Genomic DNA, 17,976 nt, shown 5'->3' on the forward strand with positions numbered 1-17,976 from the left:
TTCTACCTGAGCTAGTTTTATCACTAAAGTATTAGTTTATTAAATGATCCAAATTCCAAAGGCACTTCCACGACACCAAAGGCTCTATATATAATGCGTGAAGAATAGTAAAACCTTCACTAATCACTATCAAAACCGTTCACGTACGCTCTTTCCAATAGATCGATATATATTTCTTGAAATTAAAACATGAAGATATCTGACTCGTCTCTCGGCTATTCAACATGAACGCATTGAATCATTTGCTCCTTTTAAATTGCCATCGTGGTTGCATTTTATCCATCCATTAGAAGGCTTGTGCCAAGTTGTTTTTGCCTCAGACGTTATACAAGAGAATGTTATAGATCGTTTTAAGTCTTATCTCCTGGAATATTTACATTTGTCAACTCTTTTTACATCGTCTCGTGCCTTTCTCACATCCGCTAGCAGAGATTTATATATATATATATATAATGAAAATCAACTGATCATATCTTGATTGACAAAGTGTTCACATAAGCCAAAAAGGTGAAAGCAACAACTCGACATTGTCTTCTAGGTTACACCAAGTATGGTTTAACTGATGATATATATAGCGGGAGGTTGAAGCCAAAGTATGTGGCCAAATGAAGAGGACGTGATGAATTGTCTCCCTAGCTTGGCAGCATCGTCGGCAACATGGGAAAATCGAAGACCAATTCCCATATATATATTTTTTTGTGCAGTATCATTTCGAGAAACTGCCAGCATTTACCAGCAAAGAGGATGCAAATGCAATGAACCGAAATCGAAGACCAATTCTATAGCATATGTATCAACTAATAATTGAATTTCTGTTACCATATTCACTATATTGTACGTATGTGCATGAGATATATTTCTCTAATATACGAATCTCACACGTGACAACGACGTTTACGTGTATGTACGTGTTACAAAAAAATTAAGATATGTTATATGAACTCTCCTATCTCACATATTCAACATGTGGATGAAGACCTTTCTATTAATTATTAAATTGTCTTATATATGATACACCAGAAAACTGAATTATATATTACTAGTAGAAGGTGTATATAAAAACGAAGAAGCTAAAACTATACTATCTACCAGAGTCAGAAATTAAATAAAGCATGCAAATATATAATCCGATACCTCCGGTGAAAACCATGGTGAAGATTTATCCTCACCTGGCGTTTCCGGTGGATTCGGGTGTAGTACAAGACAAGAAGTTGATGTACTTAACGAAGGAGCAAGAGAGCTTCACGATTTGGATGAAGTCTTTGGTGTTCCATAGCAAAGGCTGCACAGTGTTTGATTCCAAAGGAAGCTTAATCTATCGAGTGGACAACTATAACTCCAAGAGTTGCGGTAATGACGTTTTCTTTATGGATTTATGCGGGAAAGTTTTGTTTACTTTACGTCATAAGGTAATAAATAAACTTATCTATCAATGCATTTTCTAAGAAACTATATATCAGTTTATATTTTTTTTACTTTGAGAATAACCTTTTTGTTAATTATGTGTATATAGAAATTGGGATTATTCAAATCTTGGGAAGGATATAACTCAACAGGGACAAAATTTCGACTAAAAAAGAATTTCAAGATTCTGCCAAATGGTTCATCTTCGTCTTACAAAGTTGTAATGGGATCGCTCATAGCTGATGATGATCCACGATCGTTTTATAAAATCGTAAACCGCGGATCCGTTTTCGCAATAAAGGATAGATCAGGAAGATTAATGGCCGAAGTTAGAAATAAACAATCGGAAGTTAGCGGTTTGGATCTTGGAAGAGATGTTATGACAATGGTGGTGGAGCCACAAGTAGATCATTCTTTAATAATGGGCATTGTTATAGCTTATAATCTTACCAAATGTAAATTGTGATAATTATTTGGGTGAGGGTGTACGTAACTTTAATCAGAGCTGTTATATAGTCTTGAAGTTAAACATTGGCATAAACCCCAAATCTCTCGTTTAAATTTGGATTTTGAATATTTTTCACCAAACTGTGGAGAAGCTCGGCATATTTCATCCTCGATTGAAATAATATGAAATATGTGAATTATGTTTCTATTTGCTTAGATATAACTCGGTAGCTTAGATACTTTTATATTATAACTAGCTAATCTATATATAGACGGAGAGAAAATATAAATATTTTCATGATATTAGAGCTAGTTTCAAGACCATGATTACTCGGTTTCTGCTGTCGTGGGAAGGCCCTTTATATTAGCGTGATTTTGTGTAGGCATGTACGTAACAATTCCATAGCTAAGTCATTTGTTTATGTAAGCAATATCTTTAATTATCTAACCATGCTTGGATTATTATGTTCGATAAGCTTCAAGGTTGCTTGCAGCCCGAGACATCATTAATAAGTTGGTTAATGACAAGATAGGCTTAAAGGAAATTGTCTAGTTATAATAGGAATAGGAAATATAAGTTTTCTATTCATAATAGGGTTAGTATAGATATTCTACTTCTATAAATACCTTGGTTGAGTTGTGATCAAAAGTATGAGCTTTGGTGTTTAGTTTTCAGCTATTTTCTAAACCTAATAAAGAGAGCCGTTCTTAATTCAAAGCTTAACAAGTTCTTTATTTGGTACTAGTAAAGTCTTTTGATTTGATATTGTAACTTTGGTGAGAAAGTTAATTGACGTGATCGAGCCATGGGAGACGCCAACGCTCCACGCGCAAAGGACTTCGCACCACCATTGATCCAATTCCCCATGCTAAACGCATCTAACTACACGGTATGGGCCATGAGGATGAAAGTCTTATTGAAGATATACAAGGTATGGGATACGATCGAACCAGGATCGGAGGAATCTTATAAAAACTATGTCGCAATAGGACTATTGTTTCAAGCTATCCCGGAAGTTCTTATTTTACAAGTAGGTGAACAAGACTCTCCAAAAAGGATATGGGAAGCGATCAAAGCACGATATCTAGGAGCTGATTGTGTCAAGCAAGCAAGACTTCAAACTCTAATGTCTAAATTTGATAGAATTAAGATGGAAGATTCAGACACGATAGATAGTTTTGCGGGAAAGATATTGGAGATAGCAACGACATCAGCTTCTCTTGGAGAAACAATTGAGGAATCCAAACTTGTGAAGAAAATTTTCAATAGTTTACCAAGAAGCAAGTTCATTCAAATCATTGTCGTCCTTGAGGAATTGTTAGATTTGAACGCAACTAGTTTTGAAGATATTGTTGGAAGATTAAAAGCATACGAAAAAAGAATTTTTGATGAGGAGAATAACGAAGAATCTCAAAGCAAGCTTTTATACGCTAATACATATCAAAAAAATTATGGAACATCACGAGGTCGAGATCAAAGATATAGGGGACGTGGAAGAAGCAGATTCAACTCACAAGATAGGACAACAAATCAAACCGATCAAAGCCAAGAGAAGATCAACCGTCGGATATGAAACTGTGGGATATGAATTAACAGATTTGGATGGTAAATAAGTGGAATTGGAGGAGAAGATAATGGAGCAACAGTAGTGGTCATTGACACTCTTGGGAGAGTACGCATGCATGGAAAGATAATAGAGAGAAAAATTAACATCATACGATTTTATTAAGGACCATGGGTTCAGATTCTAGTTTCTGGACCATAGACTTGTCCATTTCAGATGGGTTCGTATCTATTCCGAATTTTCCATCACATATTTTTTTTTAATGATATATTAATAAATTATTTATAGGACGATATGTATTATTTCAACATAATACCTTTTAACTAAATTAATAAATTATTTTTAAAATAAGTTTTCCACATAGCCATATGAAAAGTGATTTTCAATTTATTCGTCTCGACAATAGAATTTACAGTTAATCTGCTCTTCAAAACATTCCTTGTGCAGTGTCATCCCGATAAACTAACTGTCAGCATTGGACAACGGAGAGAAGAACACACATGGAATGGACCACAACCGAAGACCCATTCTAAGCCTATCAACTTAATTATTGACATTGTCTTTTTATATCATATAAGTAATTTTATTTATATATTTTTCTCTATTATTCGAATCTCACAATCACATTACTCACGTTACAGCGACCATACATGTATTAAGAAACAAAAAGGACCATACATTTATATCTTTGTATAATAAAATGGATACATGTTATCGCTATATGTTTTTTCTCTGTTATTTTTATTTGGTATCTCACATTGAACATGTGGACGAAGACCTTCGTATATATATTTTGTAATGAGACACACCATGAAACTTCATTACTACTACTAGAAAGTATAAATGTCGAAGAAGACATACCATTATTATTCAGTACCAACCATAAAGTTTTCCAATATATCGAAACGATCGAGACCAAAGTTTAAACTAAGAAAACTTCTTCAGCAAAGAACATGGTGAAGATTCATCCCGATGACAAGGCATATCCGGAGGATTCCAACGTCGGAGAAGACAAGGTTTCGCCGTACTTAACGAAGGATAAAGAGAGTTTCACGATTTGGATGAGATCTCTTGTGTTTCATAGCAAAGGCTGCACAGTTTATGATTCCAAAGGAAACTTAATCTATCGAGTGGATAATTATAACTCCAAGAGTTGCAGTGAAGTTTACCTTATGGATTTATACGGCAGAGCCTTGTTTACATTACGTCAAAAGGTAGATAATAATATAACATTCCATTGTATCCATCATGTTCTTATAAATTTTTGTATTTACTTTTTTTTTTTTTTCTAACCCTTTTTTTTTTTCGGTTATAGAAATTAAGATTATTCAAATCTTCGGAAGGACATAACCAAACGGGGACAAGATTTCGACTATGTAAGAATTTCAAGATTTCGTCAAGAGGTTCATCTTCGTCATACAATGTTATCATGGGATCGCACCGAACTGATGATGATCAACAATCTTGTTATAAGATTGTACACCGTGGATCGGCTTTCACGATTGAAGATGGATCAGGAAGACTAATGGCAGAAGTTAAGAAGAAACAATCGGATATCAGAGGTTTGGATCTTGGAAAAGATGTGTTGACAATGATGGTGGAGCCACAAGTTGATCATTCTTTAATAATGGGTATTGTCATAGCATATAGTCTTCTCAAATGTAAATTGTGATCATTATTTGGGTGAGATTAAACTATTTTGTAAACTTTAGGGTAGTAAGTGAGAATATACAAAGATTTGAGGAGCCAGATGTTAATATAATTATTAAGTAAGTTCTTAAAGCTAATCAAAACGTAATTACAATTTACAGGCATAAACCTCAAAGTCCAAAGTCTCTAGCTTGAAATTAGGAATTTTTGAACTTTGAAGAATTCGCCAAAATGTGGAGAAGCTCGGCTTCGTTCATTCTCGATAAACATCAGAACAACAAACCCATTTCTCTAACTCATTCAATCGATTCACCTCCCCCACCATCTGCTTCAATGGCGGATGAAAACCCTAACCCTAATCCTATTTCGGCGTATTACCAAACCCGAGCGGCGCATCATGGAATCGTGACTAGCGAGTGGCTTGAACAGGCACAAGCCGCGGTTCGACGTTACCCTGATCATGATTACTCTGTTTCTCCAGTTTCGGGAAGACCCTTTAGCGTGATTGAGGAGTTTAATAATTGGAGACAGCAGCCTGATTTGGCGGAGGCTGTTGCGGCGATTCGTGCTCTTGCGGCTGTTATTAGGGCTAGTGAAGCTACTACTATGATGGAGCTTGAAATTGAACTTAAGAAAGCTTCTGATACTTTAAAAGTAGGAGTCTTTCTTCGTTGTTTGGAAATTTTAAGTTCTGCATATTGAGTTACTTGGTGTTGATACTGCTTATTCGTCCTGGATTCAGTCATTGATTAGTATGCTATTAAGTTCGCTACTTAGCATTGAGTAATTCAGTTTTTTTTTTTATGCTTCATGCCCTGACAATAACTTAGGTTAGTAGTTCCGAATTTGTGATCGTGGCATTGCATTGACTTATGGATTTGTTATATGTGAAATTCTTGTTGGCATAGTAATTTCTGGATGCTAAGTGGCATATCTAACGAACATGCTATTTTGCAACTTAGATTTGATTATTTTGATGATAACTTAAGTTTAGCTTGTGAGTACATGGTAGATTTGATGTGGCACTGCATTGACCTTGTAGCGTTTTGAACTATACTTGGCATATATATGTCCCATTAAAATTTTTGCATTTCTCGAGTTTCTTGATCGTTAAGACACTTTGGTGGTGCTAAAGAGAAAGATAGGTTGGAATTTCTATCTTACTGGATATCTTGATGGTATGTTTCTGGTTATACTTTGCTTCTTCTGTAATACTATATTTCTTTGAAATATTCTGTTTGTTTGGAAATTAGCGATTGGTTTCGTTAGTTTTGAGTGTCATATGGTATATTTGACTCCTGCTCAACTTGTAGCTTTCAGATTTTAATGAATATGCTAGTAATTTGCAACTTAAAATCGATTATTTTGATGATAATTTAGGTTTAGCTTATGTGATCATGGTCTTGCATTGATTTTGTAGAGTTCTGACATACTTGGGAATTTCTGCAATCTGCGAGTTCCAAAGGGAAAGATAGATTGAAAGTTGTTTCTTTTTGGATAATGTGTTTATGGTTGTAATTTATATCTTCTGTGATGCTATACTTCTTTGAAAAATTATGTCTCTATGGAGATGGGGGATTGGTGGATTTCGTTAGTCCTGAGTGTAAGATGATAGTATTTGAGTAGTTTTCCGTTATTTTGGAGGTTGAACTCTAAGATGTAAGGTTGTCTTCTTGTTTCAGTCATGGGACACAACATCTATATCCTTAACAGCTGGATGTGATCTTTTCATGCGCTATGTGACTAGAACTTCTGCTTTGGAATTTGAGGACTTCAACTCTGCAAAATCCCGCGTGCTTGAACGTGCTGAGAAATTTGGGGAAATATCTTGCAGGGTCAGTGGTTTTCTTAGAATGGATTTTGCATGCATAGATGGTAAAGTAGAAGAAGAATTTGAACAGTTATTTGATTTTTGCAGGCCCGAAGGATAATTGCAATTCTTAGTCAAGATTTCATTTTTGATGGGTGTACTATACTGGTCCATGGATTCTCCAGAGTTGTATTTGAAATACTAAAGACATCAGCGCAAAACAAGAAAGTCTTTAGAGTTTTATGCTCAGGTGTTTTTCTTAGAACTCTGAAATCAATGTGTGTTATTCACTGGTTGTCTCATTCTGATTTTCCTAACCGCTTCTGGCTATCTCTCATTCTGACTTTTCTAACTGACAAACACATTTCCGTGTCACCCATGGAAACAAACTCCAGAGGGAAGGCCAGACAAAACAGGTGTACTGTTAGCTAAGGAGCTTGCGAAGCTTGATATTCCGGTGAAGCTTCTGATAGATTCAGCTGTGGCCTATAGCATGGATGAAGTAGACATGGTGTTTGTTGGAGCTGACGGAGTAGTTGAAAGTGGCGGGATAATTAACATGATGGGAACTTACCAAATCGCGCTTGTCGCTCACAGTATGAATAAACCAGTTTATGTAGCTGCAGAGAGTTACAAGGTAACCACTCAAACTTTAAAGTCTTCTCACTGTGGTTCTAGAAACATCAATGATTCATCATCCTCCTTGTTCTGTTCTTGCAACGGCTGCAGTTTGCACGGCTCTACCCGTTGGATCAGAAGGACTTAGAACCGGCCTTGAGACCTATTGATTTCAGTGTACCTGTTCCTCCTAAGGTTGAGGTAGAAAGATCTGCAAGGGACTACACGCCTCCCCAGTACTTGACTTTGCTTTTCACTGATCTTGGTGTTCTCACTCCATCTGTAGTAAGTGATGAGCTGATTCAGCTTTACTTATAAGTAAAGCTGTCTTCTTCGTCGTCCTAAAGCTGGTCTGAAAACTCTCAACTTTTGGTAGAAAAATAATAACACTAACATTGGCCTTACACAACATAGTTCGTCTCTTATTACTGCTTATGCACAAGTTTTTAGGTAGGAGAGCTATCTATGTTACTTGTAATCCTTTACTCAAAACATTATAACAACGAGCTTTAAAAACATTACTGACTATTATAGAACTTTCGTTGCAAAGACATTCTGTGAGGAAAAAAATCTGTGGAGGGTACATCATTAAGTTAGCTATATAGCTTTTCTAACATAATTTTTTCTTCGATATTGTTTGATTTTATTTTTTCTTTCTAATCTGTTATAAGTATTTCTTTCAACATTTTCAAATGTTTGATAAATTAAAATAATATTTATGCAATTCATGCGAGTGATGTTGAAAAGTTGTAATTATTGTAGTGAAGTGGTGAGACGACCTATAATGTTTATAATAATAATAATATGATGACATGATGTTTTAGAAAATGAAAGCATGAGAAACGTGATTGAATTAAAAGAATGGTAACTTCTTATTATTTTAAAATCTCACGGTGCAAAGTAAGTAACTAATAAGAAAACACCGGCCACCACATTTTTGACCACTTAAAATCCCACGTTTTTAAACCAAAAAGGCAAAACCTACGTTCTTTCTTGGAATTACCATATTAATAGACGTTTTTTTGTTTTTGTTTTTGTAAAAAAAGATGGCAAAGATACAAACCATTTACTAACGCTTTCATGTATAAATAAGTAACATTTATTGAGTTTCACGATTCAAAAATGTGACTATATATGTATGATAAATTGATAAACTAAAGTAAAAAAAAAAAGAAGTAAATTTTAATTGAGACATAATTAAAAAGACACATCATCATCACTCTCCACATATCAGCTGAGAGATATCAAACCATTTTTATATATTCCCAAAAACCATTCCACTTCACCACCCACTTCATCTCTCTCTCTTCTCAATTCTTCTCTCATTTACACTCTGAGTTTTCAAATCTTGAAGGATAAAGAGAGTAAAATGACTAAAAAAATCTCAGTAGGATTGCAGCTTGTGACGACAAGAGACTCAAAGGAAAAACTCAACAACATAGTCATCAAATCCTCACTTATTAGACTAAACCGATCCAATCCAAACATCTCGGAGCTTTGTTTCCTCAAAACTTGTCATCTCTGCATGAAACAGCTCCCTCTAGACAAAGATGTTTACATGTACAGGTACCAATTCTTTTTTACTATATATCTGATACTCTTTATATAATAATCTAAACACGATGTGTTCTTGATTCTCAAAGACTTTGTATTTTCTTTTTCTTTGTTTTTGTTATAAAACAGAGGAGATTTGGGATTTTGTAGCAGAGAGTGCAGAGAAAGTCAGATTTTGATTGATGACAGAAAAGATTTAGAGGCTTCGACGAAGATGATGCTGGCTTCTTACAGAAGATGTAACTCCGGCGCCGGAAAAAACGAATCTGGGAATCTGTTTGATGATCTCCGGCGACGACCCCAATTATTTATTGTTCCTTGAGGCTGGAGGCTTTTATATGAATCAGTCACTAATTATAGCTTCTTCTTCTTCTTCTTTTTTTTTGGTTATTAGTAAAAATGAAAGAGAGATCTGTTAATTGATTTGTATCTCCGTTGTCATTTAATAAAATGGTAAATGATAATTGGATTATTATTAAATATGGTAATTAATACTCTCAGGTGGGATCATTACTGAAAAATGCTTATTAATTTGGTAGATTACACTTGTAGACACTTACACGTTAATTAAATTAGTGAGAGATAATCTTATCCAAAGTGTCATACCCTATTAAATATTTACAACTAAGCGCAATGATTTATTCGAAGAATATTCAGATTGGATCTTGGCATGAAGGATTTGATGAACTGGATAAAAGAATAATTAAAAGTGGAATATCTCTCTGAAATATAAATGATTCGATTTGTTTTTGTTTTTTCCCCTAATATACATATATGGAGATATTTTGATGTATGGACATAGACTCTCTTTTGGTTGAAGATATGAACAAACTCATTTAACCACGTGTTGAATATTGTGTATTTATTTATTTAATGTTTTTTTAGACTACTAAAAAAATCGTTATTATTATTACGTTATTTGATTTTTGTCCTCGTCAACAATAGAAAATAAACAATGTTCGAAGTCTCGGCCCAAATTTAAAAGTTCAATAAGTGAAACTAAAATGCAAGTGTTGTTAAGAGCAATAATGGATCCATACGGCCCAAAAACAAACGGTTTGACACAACTTGCCTTTTGTAAAATAAATAATACGTTCTCTTGTCTATAAAATAATCATATTAAGGAGAAGTTATTGTTCATATTATTTAAGCATTCGAGTTGGTTGAAAAAAAAAAGAAAAAAATTATTGGATTTTCCGTTTTTGTTTTTATGTGTTATGTATATTTAAGAACTACAAAAGATAAGATTTATTATATATATATAAACAAAAATATGGTAGAACCGTAGTAAGTGTAATTTCCAAATCGAGTAATACAGTTGTTGTATAGTAAAGATAATTACTTCAAATTCTTAAAAGTCAAGGTAGTGAAACATATTAACAAATCATTGATGCGTTGAATGAAATGACCATATTGAGATAAGCTAATTTAGGAACTTGTCTCAATCGGGCAAATAAGATTCGGACCCCCCTACCACCTCTTTTTTTATTCGCCTCTCTCTCTCTCAATTTGATCTTAATATTATCATATATACACTTGAATCTAAGTTTTCTTATATATAAAATATACGAAAACACCTATTTATATATAAGGCAGTACAACTTCACACGTTTCAAAACTGAACTTTTTATATATAATTAGCAGTTGACCCGTGCTCCGCGCGGGAGGTTTATATTTTTGTTTCGTTGATTTTTTTTCATATTGTGATATTTTATTATTTTTTTAATTGATTTTCAAAAAATATTATAATTATTTTCACTTTAGTTATTATCTTTCAATACTCAAATTTGGATTAAAAGCATTTGATTCAATTTGTGAAATATCATTTTTTTTCTTTTTGATCATGTTATAAACTAATATTTCACTTTCATTTTATTTTTCCTCTTTATAATTTTATATGTTAAATATTGTTTTAGTCTATCATAAATTTAAATTTTACTTCCATTCTAAAACTCAGTAACAAATTTAAAATATTAAATTATGATCAATTTAAAATGAAAGTTGAATTATATTATTACCACTAATAAAAAATTAAAGTATTGTTTTTCTTATTTTAACATTTCATTTTTTTGACATAATTTATTTTTATTTATATAAACTTTTTATTAATTAAATAAGTAACATAAATATGCACTAAATGAATGTTTTAAATTTATTTTAATATTTAAACAAAAATGTGGCTTAGGTGGCATCATGAGAAGAGAGAAAAAGTTAACTTTATATATATAGATAGATAAGAGAAAATTTAGTGAATTTCAAACAATTGTTTTTACATAATTACATCTCACAAAAAAAGGTTTAGTTTTATAGGTTACGCACCAAATTTTTTTACCTAATTTATGATTGCAAATAAATGTAACCTAACCAATTTAATTAGAGTTAAGGAAATTTTAAATTGAGTATAAGGAAAAGCAATTAAAAATTGATTTGGAATGCGAGTCATCCAACTAAATATAAGAAAACGACAAAACAAATTTGTTAATTTTATTTTTTTCCGGGTTTGTCATGACACGACAAAAAAAGATTTGTCATTAAATTAAAAAACTCAATTCTATCAACTTGTTCAAAAAAAAAAAAAGCTTCAAGAATATATCGTACGTGTCCTTGCACACGTAGATTCATAAATGTGTTTCTGTCCTTTGTTTACAGTTCTTAGCCTTTTATGCACAACCTAGCGTAAAAGTCATAATTGTCCTCTCTCGTAATCAAAATTTACACATTCACGAGTCCTTTGTATAGTTTCATTTTATAGCATTTTTCAATAATTCATTTATTTCGTATCTGTATCTCAACATTTTCAATTATTTATTCATATTGTGAGTTATTTAACTTCAAGTTATCTATTGTGAGTTGGCTCCTAAGAGAGGAGAAAACTTTACTTAATGTAAGATATAATTTTGAAACTTTTAGACATATTTTTTTTTTCAGACAAACGATAAATAACTTGATTAGAATAAACTAGTTGGAATAGACTAGTAAAACAATTACGTCAATACCAAATAAATGATATAATTATTAAATTAGTTGGATGATTTTTATAAATTAATAAATTTAAACAAAAACTAATCTAATGCTAAGATTCTTATTAGAAAGTATATACTATATGACTTTAAATGGTCAAAAAAAGTAAAAAGGAAATAGACCTTAAGAAAAATTCAACAAATGTTTGGTAAAAATTGGTTTAGACTCTTTTGTCTACCAGCAGTCAAATCTGACTAAATTTAATCCTATTTACTGCCACTAACCCTAATTAATTACTAAATCCGGATTTCACGTAAAATAAAATCTATAGCAAATAAATATAAAGTAGGATAGTACTGTAAATAGTAATCAAGTGAAGGGTATATTAGTAAGTAACCACATACTCGCTTCATCTTTATTTTACGCTAAAAAAGCCATTTCTCAAGAACAAAGCAAAGAGTTGAAGAGAGAAGAAGAAGAAAAAAAAAGTATCAAATTTGTTTCTATTTTCGCCGCGAAGATTCTATTTCTGATCATTTACACCCTCGAGAGTCACACCCGCCATGTGTGGAGGAGCTATTATCTCCGATTTCATTCCACCGCCGAGGTCTCGCCGTGTCACTAGCGAGTTTATCTGGCCGGATCTGAAGAAGAATGCGAAAGGATCGAAGAAAAGCTCGAAGAAGCGTTCGAGTTTCTTTGATCTTGACGATGAGTTCGAAGCTGATTTCCAAGGTTTCAAAGATGATTCTTTTGTCGACTGCGATGATGATTTCGATGTCGGTGATGTCTTCGCCGATGTGAAACCATTTGTTTTCGGTGCAACTCCCAAACCCGCCGTCTCCGCCGCTGCTACCGCCGCCGAAGGTAATATATTTTCCGGATATTTGGTTTAGTTTGAATTTGGTGTAAATTAGGTTTCGATTCAACTAGCTCTGTTCATTCATCATGATTGTCTACTGTTTCATATCATGATTTATTTTGTGTGAAATTAAAACTTCAGATTTCTCATCTCTTGAGAAATTAGCTTAGCCTTGTTGTTGAATGAGCTAAAATTTTGATTTTGAGTGATCTGTGAAGCATGAAGCTTTGATTCGTTGCTCTTTGGAATCATCTGTTCTTTGATTTGTGTGATGAAATTGATTTGAGTCTATTGATGAGTCATATAAGAACTCTTTTGTTTGATTGTGGTTATTCACTACTAGGTTCAACTTTTGGCAAGAAAGTTGCTGACGTTGTTGGAGAAGCTGAGAAATCTGCAAAGAGGAAGAGGAAGAATCAGTACCGAGGGATTAGGCAACGTCCTTGGGGCAAATGGGCTGCTGAGATCCGTGATCCAAGAGAAGGTGCTAGGATTTGGCTTGGAACGTTCAAGACAGCTGAGGAAGCTGCAAGAGCTTATGATGCTGCTGCACGCAGAATCCGTGGATCTAAAGCTAAGGTGAATTTCCCTGAGGAGAACCCTACCGTCTCTCAGAAACGCCTTGCCAAGGCTAGTCTTCAGAAACCTGTGGCTAAACCTAACCCAAACCCAAGTCCAGCTTTGGTTCAGAACCCAAACAACTCCTTTGACGATATGAGTTTCTTGGAGGAGAAACACCAAGTGAATAACAACAATCAGTCTGGCTTGGCAAACCTCATCGATGCTGGAGGTAATGGGTATCAGTATTTCAGCTCAGACCAGGGTAGTAATTCATTTGATTGTTCTGAGTTTGGTTGGAGCGATCAAGCTCCAATAACTCCTGACATCTCTTCTGCCCTTATCAACAACAACAACAACAGCCCAGCTCTATTCTTTGAAGAAGCCAATCCAGCAAAGAAGCTCAAGTCCATGGATTTCGAGACACCATACAACAACACTGAATGGGACGCTTCTTTGGATTTCCTCAGCGAAGATGCTGTAGCGACTGAGGACAATGGTGCAAACCCTATGGATCTATGGAGCATAGATGAGATTCATTCCATGATTGGAGGAGTCTTCTGAAGAGATCCATTCTCATGTAAATAAAGCTGCATGTTAGTGAGTTTCCATCATCCGTTATCAACCTCCAAAGACTTTCTAATATCTGTTACTTTTCATCTTCTGCTGTCTCTTGTTGTCTCTCTCAGGAGTTGCTGCCCCGAAAGCTTGTTTGCATTGCAAGAGCCAAAGAGCCTCTGTCTTGATGGTGTGATCATGTTAAGTAGAGGCTTTAATTTTAGGGGTTGTGTTCTTGTGGTAGCTTTTGTTATAAACTATTTAGTGAATCTTTGAATTCGTTTTGTGTTACTTTGTGCCCCAAAAAACTTGTTTAAAATTCGTCATCGTAACATGTTTGAACCTCATATCTCTGTTTTAATCAAATAAATAATCTTCTGTGAGAAATGTTAAACATAACAAAGAAGACACAAAGTTAAGCTGGAAGGACCAAACCGGACGAGAAACAAGGAGTGGTTATCGTGAAATGATTGAGGAAAAGAGCGGTGGTGTGGGTTATGTATCATCAAAGTGATGTAGCCTAGAGAAGTGAGCCACTTTGGTGACATTGTCGTACAATGAATCTAGAGGGAAAGACGTCAAACGACGACGTTAATCGACAGAAGAATCTAAAAGTTGAACTTATCCTTTTGCAAGTGGTAACTAGTGTGAGTTTGTATCTTTCTCGTGAACCCTTTTTTGATAAAAGATAACGAAAAGGAGAAAATAAAATAAAAGAGACAAGGTAAATTATTAACTCTTCTGGACACTTCTGCTTCTTTAGGTCGTTTTTTTTTTTTAGTCGGCCAACTGGTCTATTATATTAGATGTATGTTACATGAGAAGATACACATCAAAAAAACAAGATACAACCATAGGAGTCTGATTCGTTCTAGCTTCTCTAGCTAGCATGTCAGCTATTACATTGGCTTCACTTCTTATAAATTTAAATTTGTAAGAACCTTTTGCTAGCGCCAAGATATCTTCGATGTAGCTTTGAATTTCTGCAACTTCCTTAGCAGCATGCTCTCCATTTGTTAGCTGATCTAAGGACCTGTCAAGAATCTTTGAGTCTCCACTAAATATAACCGGATAATAATTTAAACGCTTGACTTGAAGGATAGCTTCCCGGAGTGCAATGGCCTCTGCTTCCAGCGCAGTCATTGTAGGGTCTATAGATGAGGAGCCCTTGATAAGGCATTTACCTTGATAGTTGTGCAAAGACCATCCTTTAGGTCGTTTTCACCCCATCTGTAATATAAGTACACATTTTACTGAAATTACTACATACATAGAGTCATAGAGATATTCATTTATATGTACTTACTTGGTGGATAAAAAATATTTAATGTTCATAATAAATTGAGTGCATTTTTAATACCAGAAAGTTATATTTATTCATTTGGAAACAAAATATAAAAAGATATACCAGAAAGTAACTTTCTTTTCTATATGTACTTTTTGTTTTTGTTTTTTTCTTACTGAAGTCTTTTTTCTATTACTGTTGTTAGTAACCGTGCTACTATCAAAATGCAATCCAAATTAAACATTGGGTGCATGTATGAGTAATACATTGATTAAGAATACTAATATCAACACATTTGTTTGTTTTTTTTCCTCTTATTGTGAAGAAATTAGTTATCTTATAATTAGGGTAATGCATTGATTAAGAATACTTATATCAAAAATCATTTGACTTCTTTTCAAGTCGTTGTATATAAGTGTGGACACACATTTTTATATTGTAAATAAATACATAGTCGTGTCGACATGTCTCTAACTTAGATTAATAAAGCAAATGATTTGGTCGTCTATATATGGTTGTGTAGACACACAAAAACACACACAACACGAGGTCTTAGAAATTTTGTGGTACTGAATGAGAGAGTCAACATTAATGGAGAAAGTAGTCACAAGAAGAACTATCTCCTTCTCCTTCATCTTCTTTCTCTTCTCCTTCAACGTTATCTTTCTCGCCGGGACATCATCAGCGAATGTTTCTCACGACGGTGACAATAATAATGTGACGGCTTTGTTCCTCTTCGGAGACTCTTTCTTGGATGCAGGAAACAACAATTACATCAACACCTCTACACTTGACCAAGCTAATTTCCCACCTTATGGTCAATCGTTCTTTCATGGTCTCCCCACCGGAAGATTCTCCGACGGTCGTCTCATCTCCGACTTCATCGGTGAGAAGATTATTCTTATACTATTAACTCGTGGTCTTATTTAAATATATATATATATATATATATATATATATATAGTATTGACTGGAAATGTACGTTAATGATAGCGGAATATGCGAATTTGCCGTTAATTCCGCCGTTTTTGGAACCCGGAAATAGTCAAAAGAAGCTTTACGGCGTCAACTTTGCGTCTGCTGGTGCTGGTGCTCTTGTAGAAACCTTCCAAGGTTCGGTACGTTTATTATCATCTTCTTACTTTTTTTTTTTTAATTCTATTTTCATTCCCTAAATGATTTTTCTTAAAGTATATAATTTTGCATTAGAGTGTATCGAATTAATAATAGAGATATCATTGGATTAATTGGTCTACAAAATTTGATAGAAGTTGATTTATATATAAGCAAATGTGTTTGATTAAATGATTGCATATGGAGGTTGTGTGGGTTTTGAGTTTTTGACCCGATTATTGTGGCTGAATTAATTGACCAATCTTCTTTAAAATGTTTTTTCTTTGGTCCTACCGACGATTTGTTTTTGTATCTTTTTACATGCTTTATTTAGATATAATAATAAGGTAATTCCTTTTTAAAAATTATTAACCTAGAGAAAATGTAGTACCCACTTACTTGTTTAGGACAAGTTAGGTTTTAAAATTTAAGGTTAGGTAAGATGTATTATTCTATGTTGTTCAACGTGGTGACCAATTTCCAAATAATTGTAAGGTGATAAATCTGAGAACACAATTGGATCACTACAAGAAAGTGGAGAGATTGTGGAGGACAAGATTTGGTAAAGAAGAAAGCAAGAAGAGAATCTCAAGAGCTGTCTATTTGATAAGCATTGGGAGCAATGACTACTCAAGCCTTTTCTTGACAAATCAATCTCTTCCCATTCCAATGTCTCGACATGTTGACATTGTCATTGGTAATCTGACTACATTCATTCATGTAAGTTTCTCACAATCATCATCATCATCATCATAATATAATGCATATTTTGTTTGCATTCATTTATTCGTTATATTATTGTTTTGTAAATAGGACATATACAAGATTGGAGGACGTAAATTTGGGTTCTTGAATGTGCCCGACTTGGGGTGTTTTCCGGCTTTACGAGTACTACAACCGAAGAATGATCATTCTTGCTTAAGAGATGCTTCAAGATTTGCAAACATGCATAACAAAGCTCTGAGTAATCTCCTGTTTAAGATGCAAAGACAAGTGAAGGGCTTCAAGTTCTCCCTCTTTGACATGAACAAAAGCCTTAGACTCAGAATGCAACACCCTTCTAAATTTGGTAAGTGGGCTCTTTTTGAATTCTGTTGGATTATCTTTAAATGGCCCATTAGAATATATGTTCATAATTCGTCCTTTATGTGATAAATAAAAAGGGTTTAAAGAAGGGGAAGAAGCATGTTGTGGAACTGGGAAGTGGAGAGGAGTATTCAGCTGTGGAGGGAAGAGAATTGTGAAAGAATATAAGTTGTGTGAGAATCCTAAAGATTATATATTTTGGGATTCACTTCATCTCACACAAAACACTTACAACCAGTTTGCAAAATTAATTTGGAACGGTGGGCACATGTCAGATTCACTAGTGGTTGGTCCATACAATATCAATAAGTTATTTCAGATTCCTTGATTTGAGTGTATTACATTACACTATATAATATAATACACATGGATGTTTATTCTGTTCATTTGTTACAAATATGTTCGTTTCATTTGTAAATCTAAACCATTTGAATTTATTAAAACTCAACTAGTGACATATGCTTGTACAAGAAAAGAGAAATGCTAATATGAAACTCCAATTCCA

At 33.9% G+C, this 17,976-nt stretch overlaps 6 protein-coding genes across 8 annotated transcripts; all 6 read left to right on the forward strand.

Annotated features, from left to right (window-relative positions):
- Nucleotides 1-1,064: 1,064 nt before the first annotated feature.
- Nucleotides 1,065-1,945, forward strand: LOC17899735 (protein LURP-one-related 2). The gene is made up of 2 exons (XM_006305541.2): nt 1,065-1,409; nt 1,514-1,945. Exons 1-2 carry the CDS (start codon nt 1,113-1,115, stop codon nt 1,868-1,870), a joined length of 654 nt encoding a protein of 217 aa, XP_006305603.1. The 5' UTR covers nt 1,065-1,112; the 3' UTR covers nt 1,871-1,945.
- A 2,317-nt stretch (nt 1,946-4,262) lies between these two features.
- LOC111828640 (protein LURP-one-related 2-like) lies at nt 4,263-5,189 on the forward strand. The gene is made up of 2 exons (XM_023777077.1): nt 4,263-4,630; nt 4,732-5,189. The coding sequence occupies exons 1-2, from the start codon at nt 4,370-4,372 to the stop codon at nt 5,086-5,088; spliced, it is 618 nt and encodes a 205-aa protein (XP_023632845.1). The 5' UTR covers nt 4,263-4,369; the 3' UTR covers nt 5,089-5,189.
- Nucleotides 5,190-5,239: 50 nt separating this feature from the next.
- On the forward strand, nt 5,240-8,047 carry LOC17897795 (translation initiation factor eIF-2B subunit alpha). Its single transcript, XM_023777076.1, has 5 exons — nt 5,240-5,720; nt 6,749-6,901; nt 6,985-7,126; nt 7,272-7,513; nt 7,606-8,047. Exons 1-5 carry the CDS (start codon nt 5,298-5,300, stop codon nt 7,810-7,812), a joined length of 1,167 nt encoding a protein of 388 aa, XP_023632844.1. The 5' UTR covers nt 5,240-5,297; the 3' UTR covers nt 7,813-8,047.
- A 729-nt stretch (nt 8,048-8,776) lies between these two features.
- On the forward strand, nt 8,777-9,520 carry LOC17898135. Its single transcript, XM_006303301.2, has 2 exons — nt 8,777-9,060; nt 9,178-9,520. Exons 1-2 carry the CDS (start codon nt 8,864-8,866, stop codon nt 9,368-9,370), a joined length of 390 nt encoding a protein of 129 aa, XP_006303363.2. The 5' UTR covers nt 8,777-8,863; the 3' UTR covers nt 9,371-9,520.
- A 2,930-nt stretch (nt 9,521-12,450) lies between these two features.
- On the forward strand, nt 12,451-14,370 carry LOC17897191 (ethylene-responsive transcription factor RAP2-12). 3 transcript variants are annotated; one of them, XM_023776923.1, is made up of 3 exons: nt 12,451-12,876; nt 13,215-14,025; nt 14,119-14,370. In XM_023776923.1, exons 1-2 carry the CDS (start codon nt 12,573-12,575, stop codon nt 13,991-13,993), a joined length of 1,083 nt encoding a protein of 360 aa, XP_023632691.1. In that variant the 5' UTR covers nt 12,451-12,572; the 3' UTR covers nt 13,994-14,025; nt 14,119-14,370. The 3 variants fall into 3 exon arrangements, with proteins under 3 accessions (XP_023632691.1, XP_023632692.1, XP_006305171.1); XM_023776924.1 differs by having other exon boundaries at nt 13,215-14,009; XM_006305109.2 differs by having other exon boundaries at nt 13,215-14,370.
- Nucleotides 14,371-15,829: 1,459 nt separating this feature from the next.
- LOC17899026 (GDSL esterase/lipase 5) lies at nt 15,830-17,857 on the forward strand. The gene is made up of 5 exons (XM_006304971.2): nt 15,830-16,158; nt 16,266-16,390; nt 16,881-17,105; nt 17,199-17,454; nt 17,549-17,857. The coding sequence occupies exons 1-5, from the start codon at nt 15,846-15,848 to the stop codon at nt 17,797-17,799; spliced, it is 1,170 nt and encodes a 389-aa protein (XP_006305033.1). The 5' UTR covers nt 15,830-15,845; the 3' UTR covers nt 17,800-17,857.
- Nucleotides 17,858-17,976: the final 119 nt, after the last annotated feature.

The sequence above is a fragment of the Capsella rubella genome, unplaced genomic scaffold, assembly GCF_000375325.1.
Source record: "Capsella rubella cultivar Monte Gargano unplaced genomic scaffold, Caprub1_0 scaffold_1, whole genome shotgun sequence".
Lineage (NCBI taxonomy): Eukaryota > Viridiplantae > Streptophyta > Magnoliopsida > Brassicales > Brassicaceae > Capsella > Capsella rubella.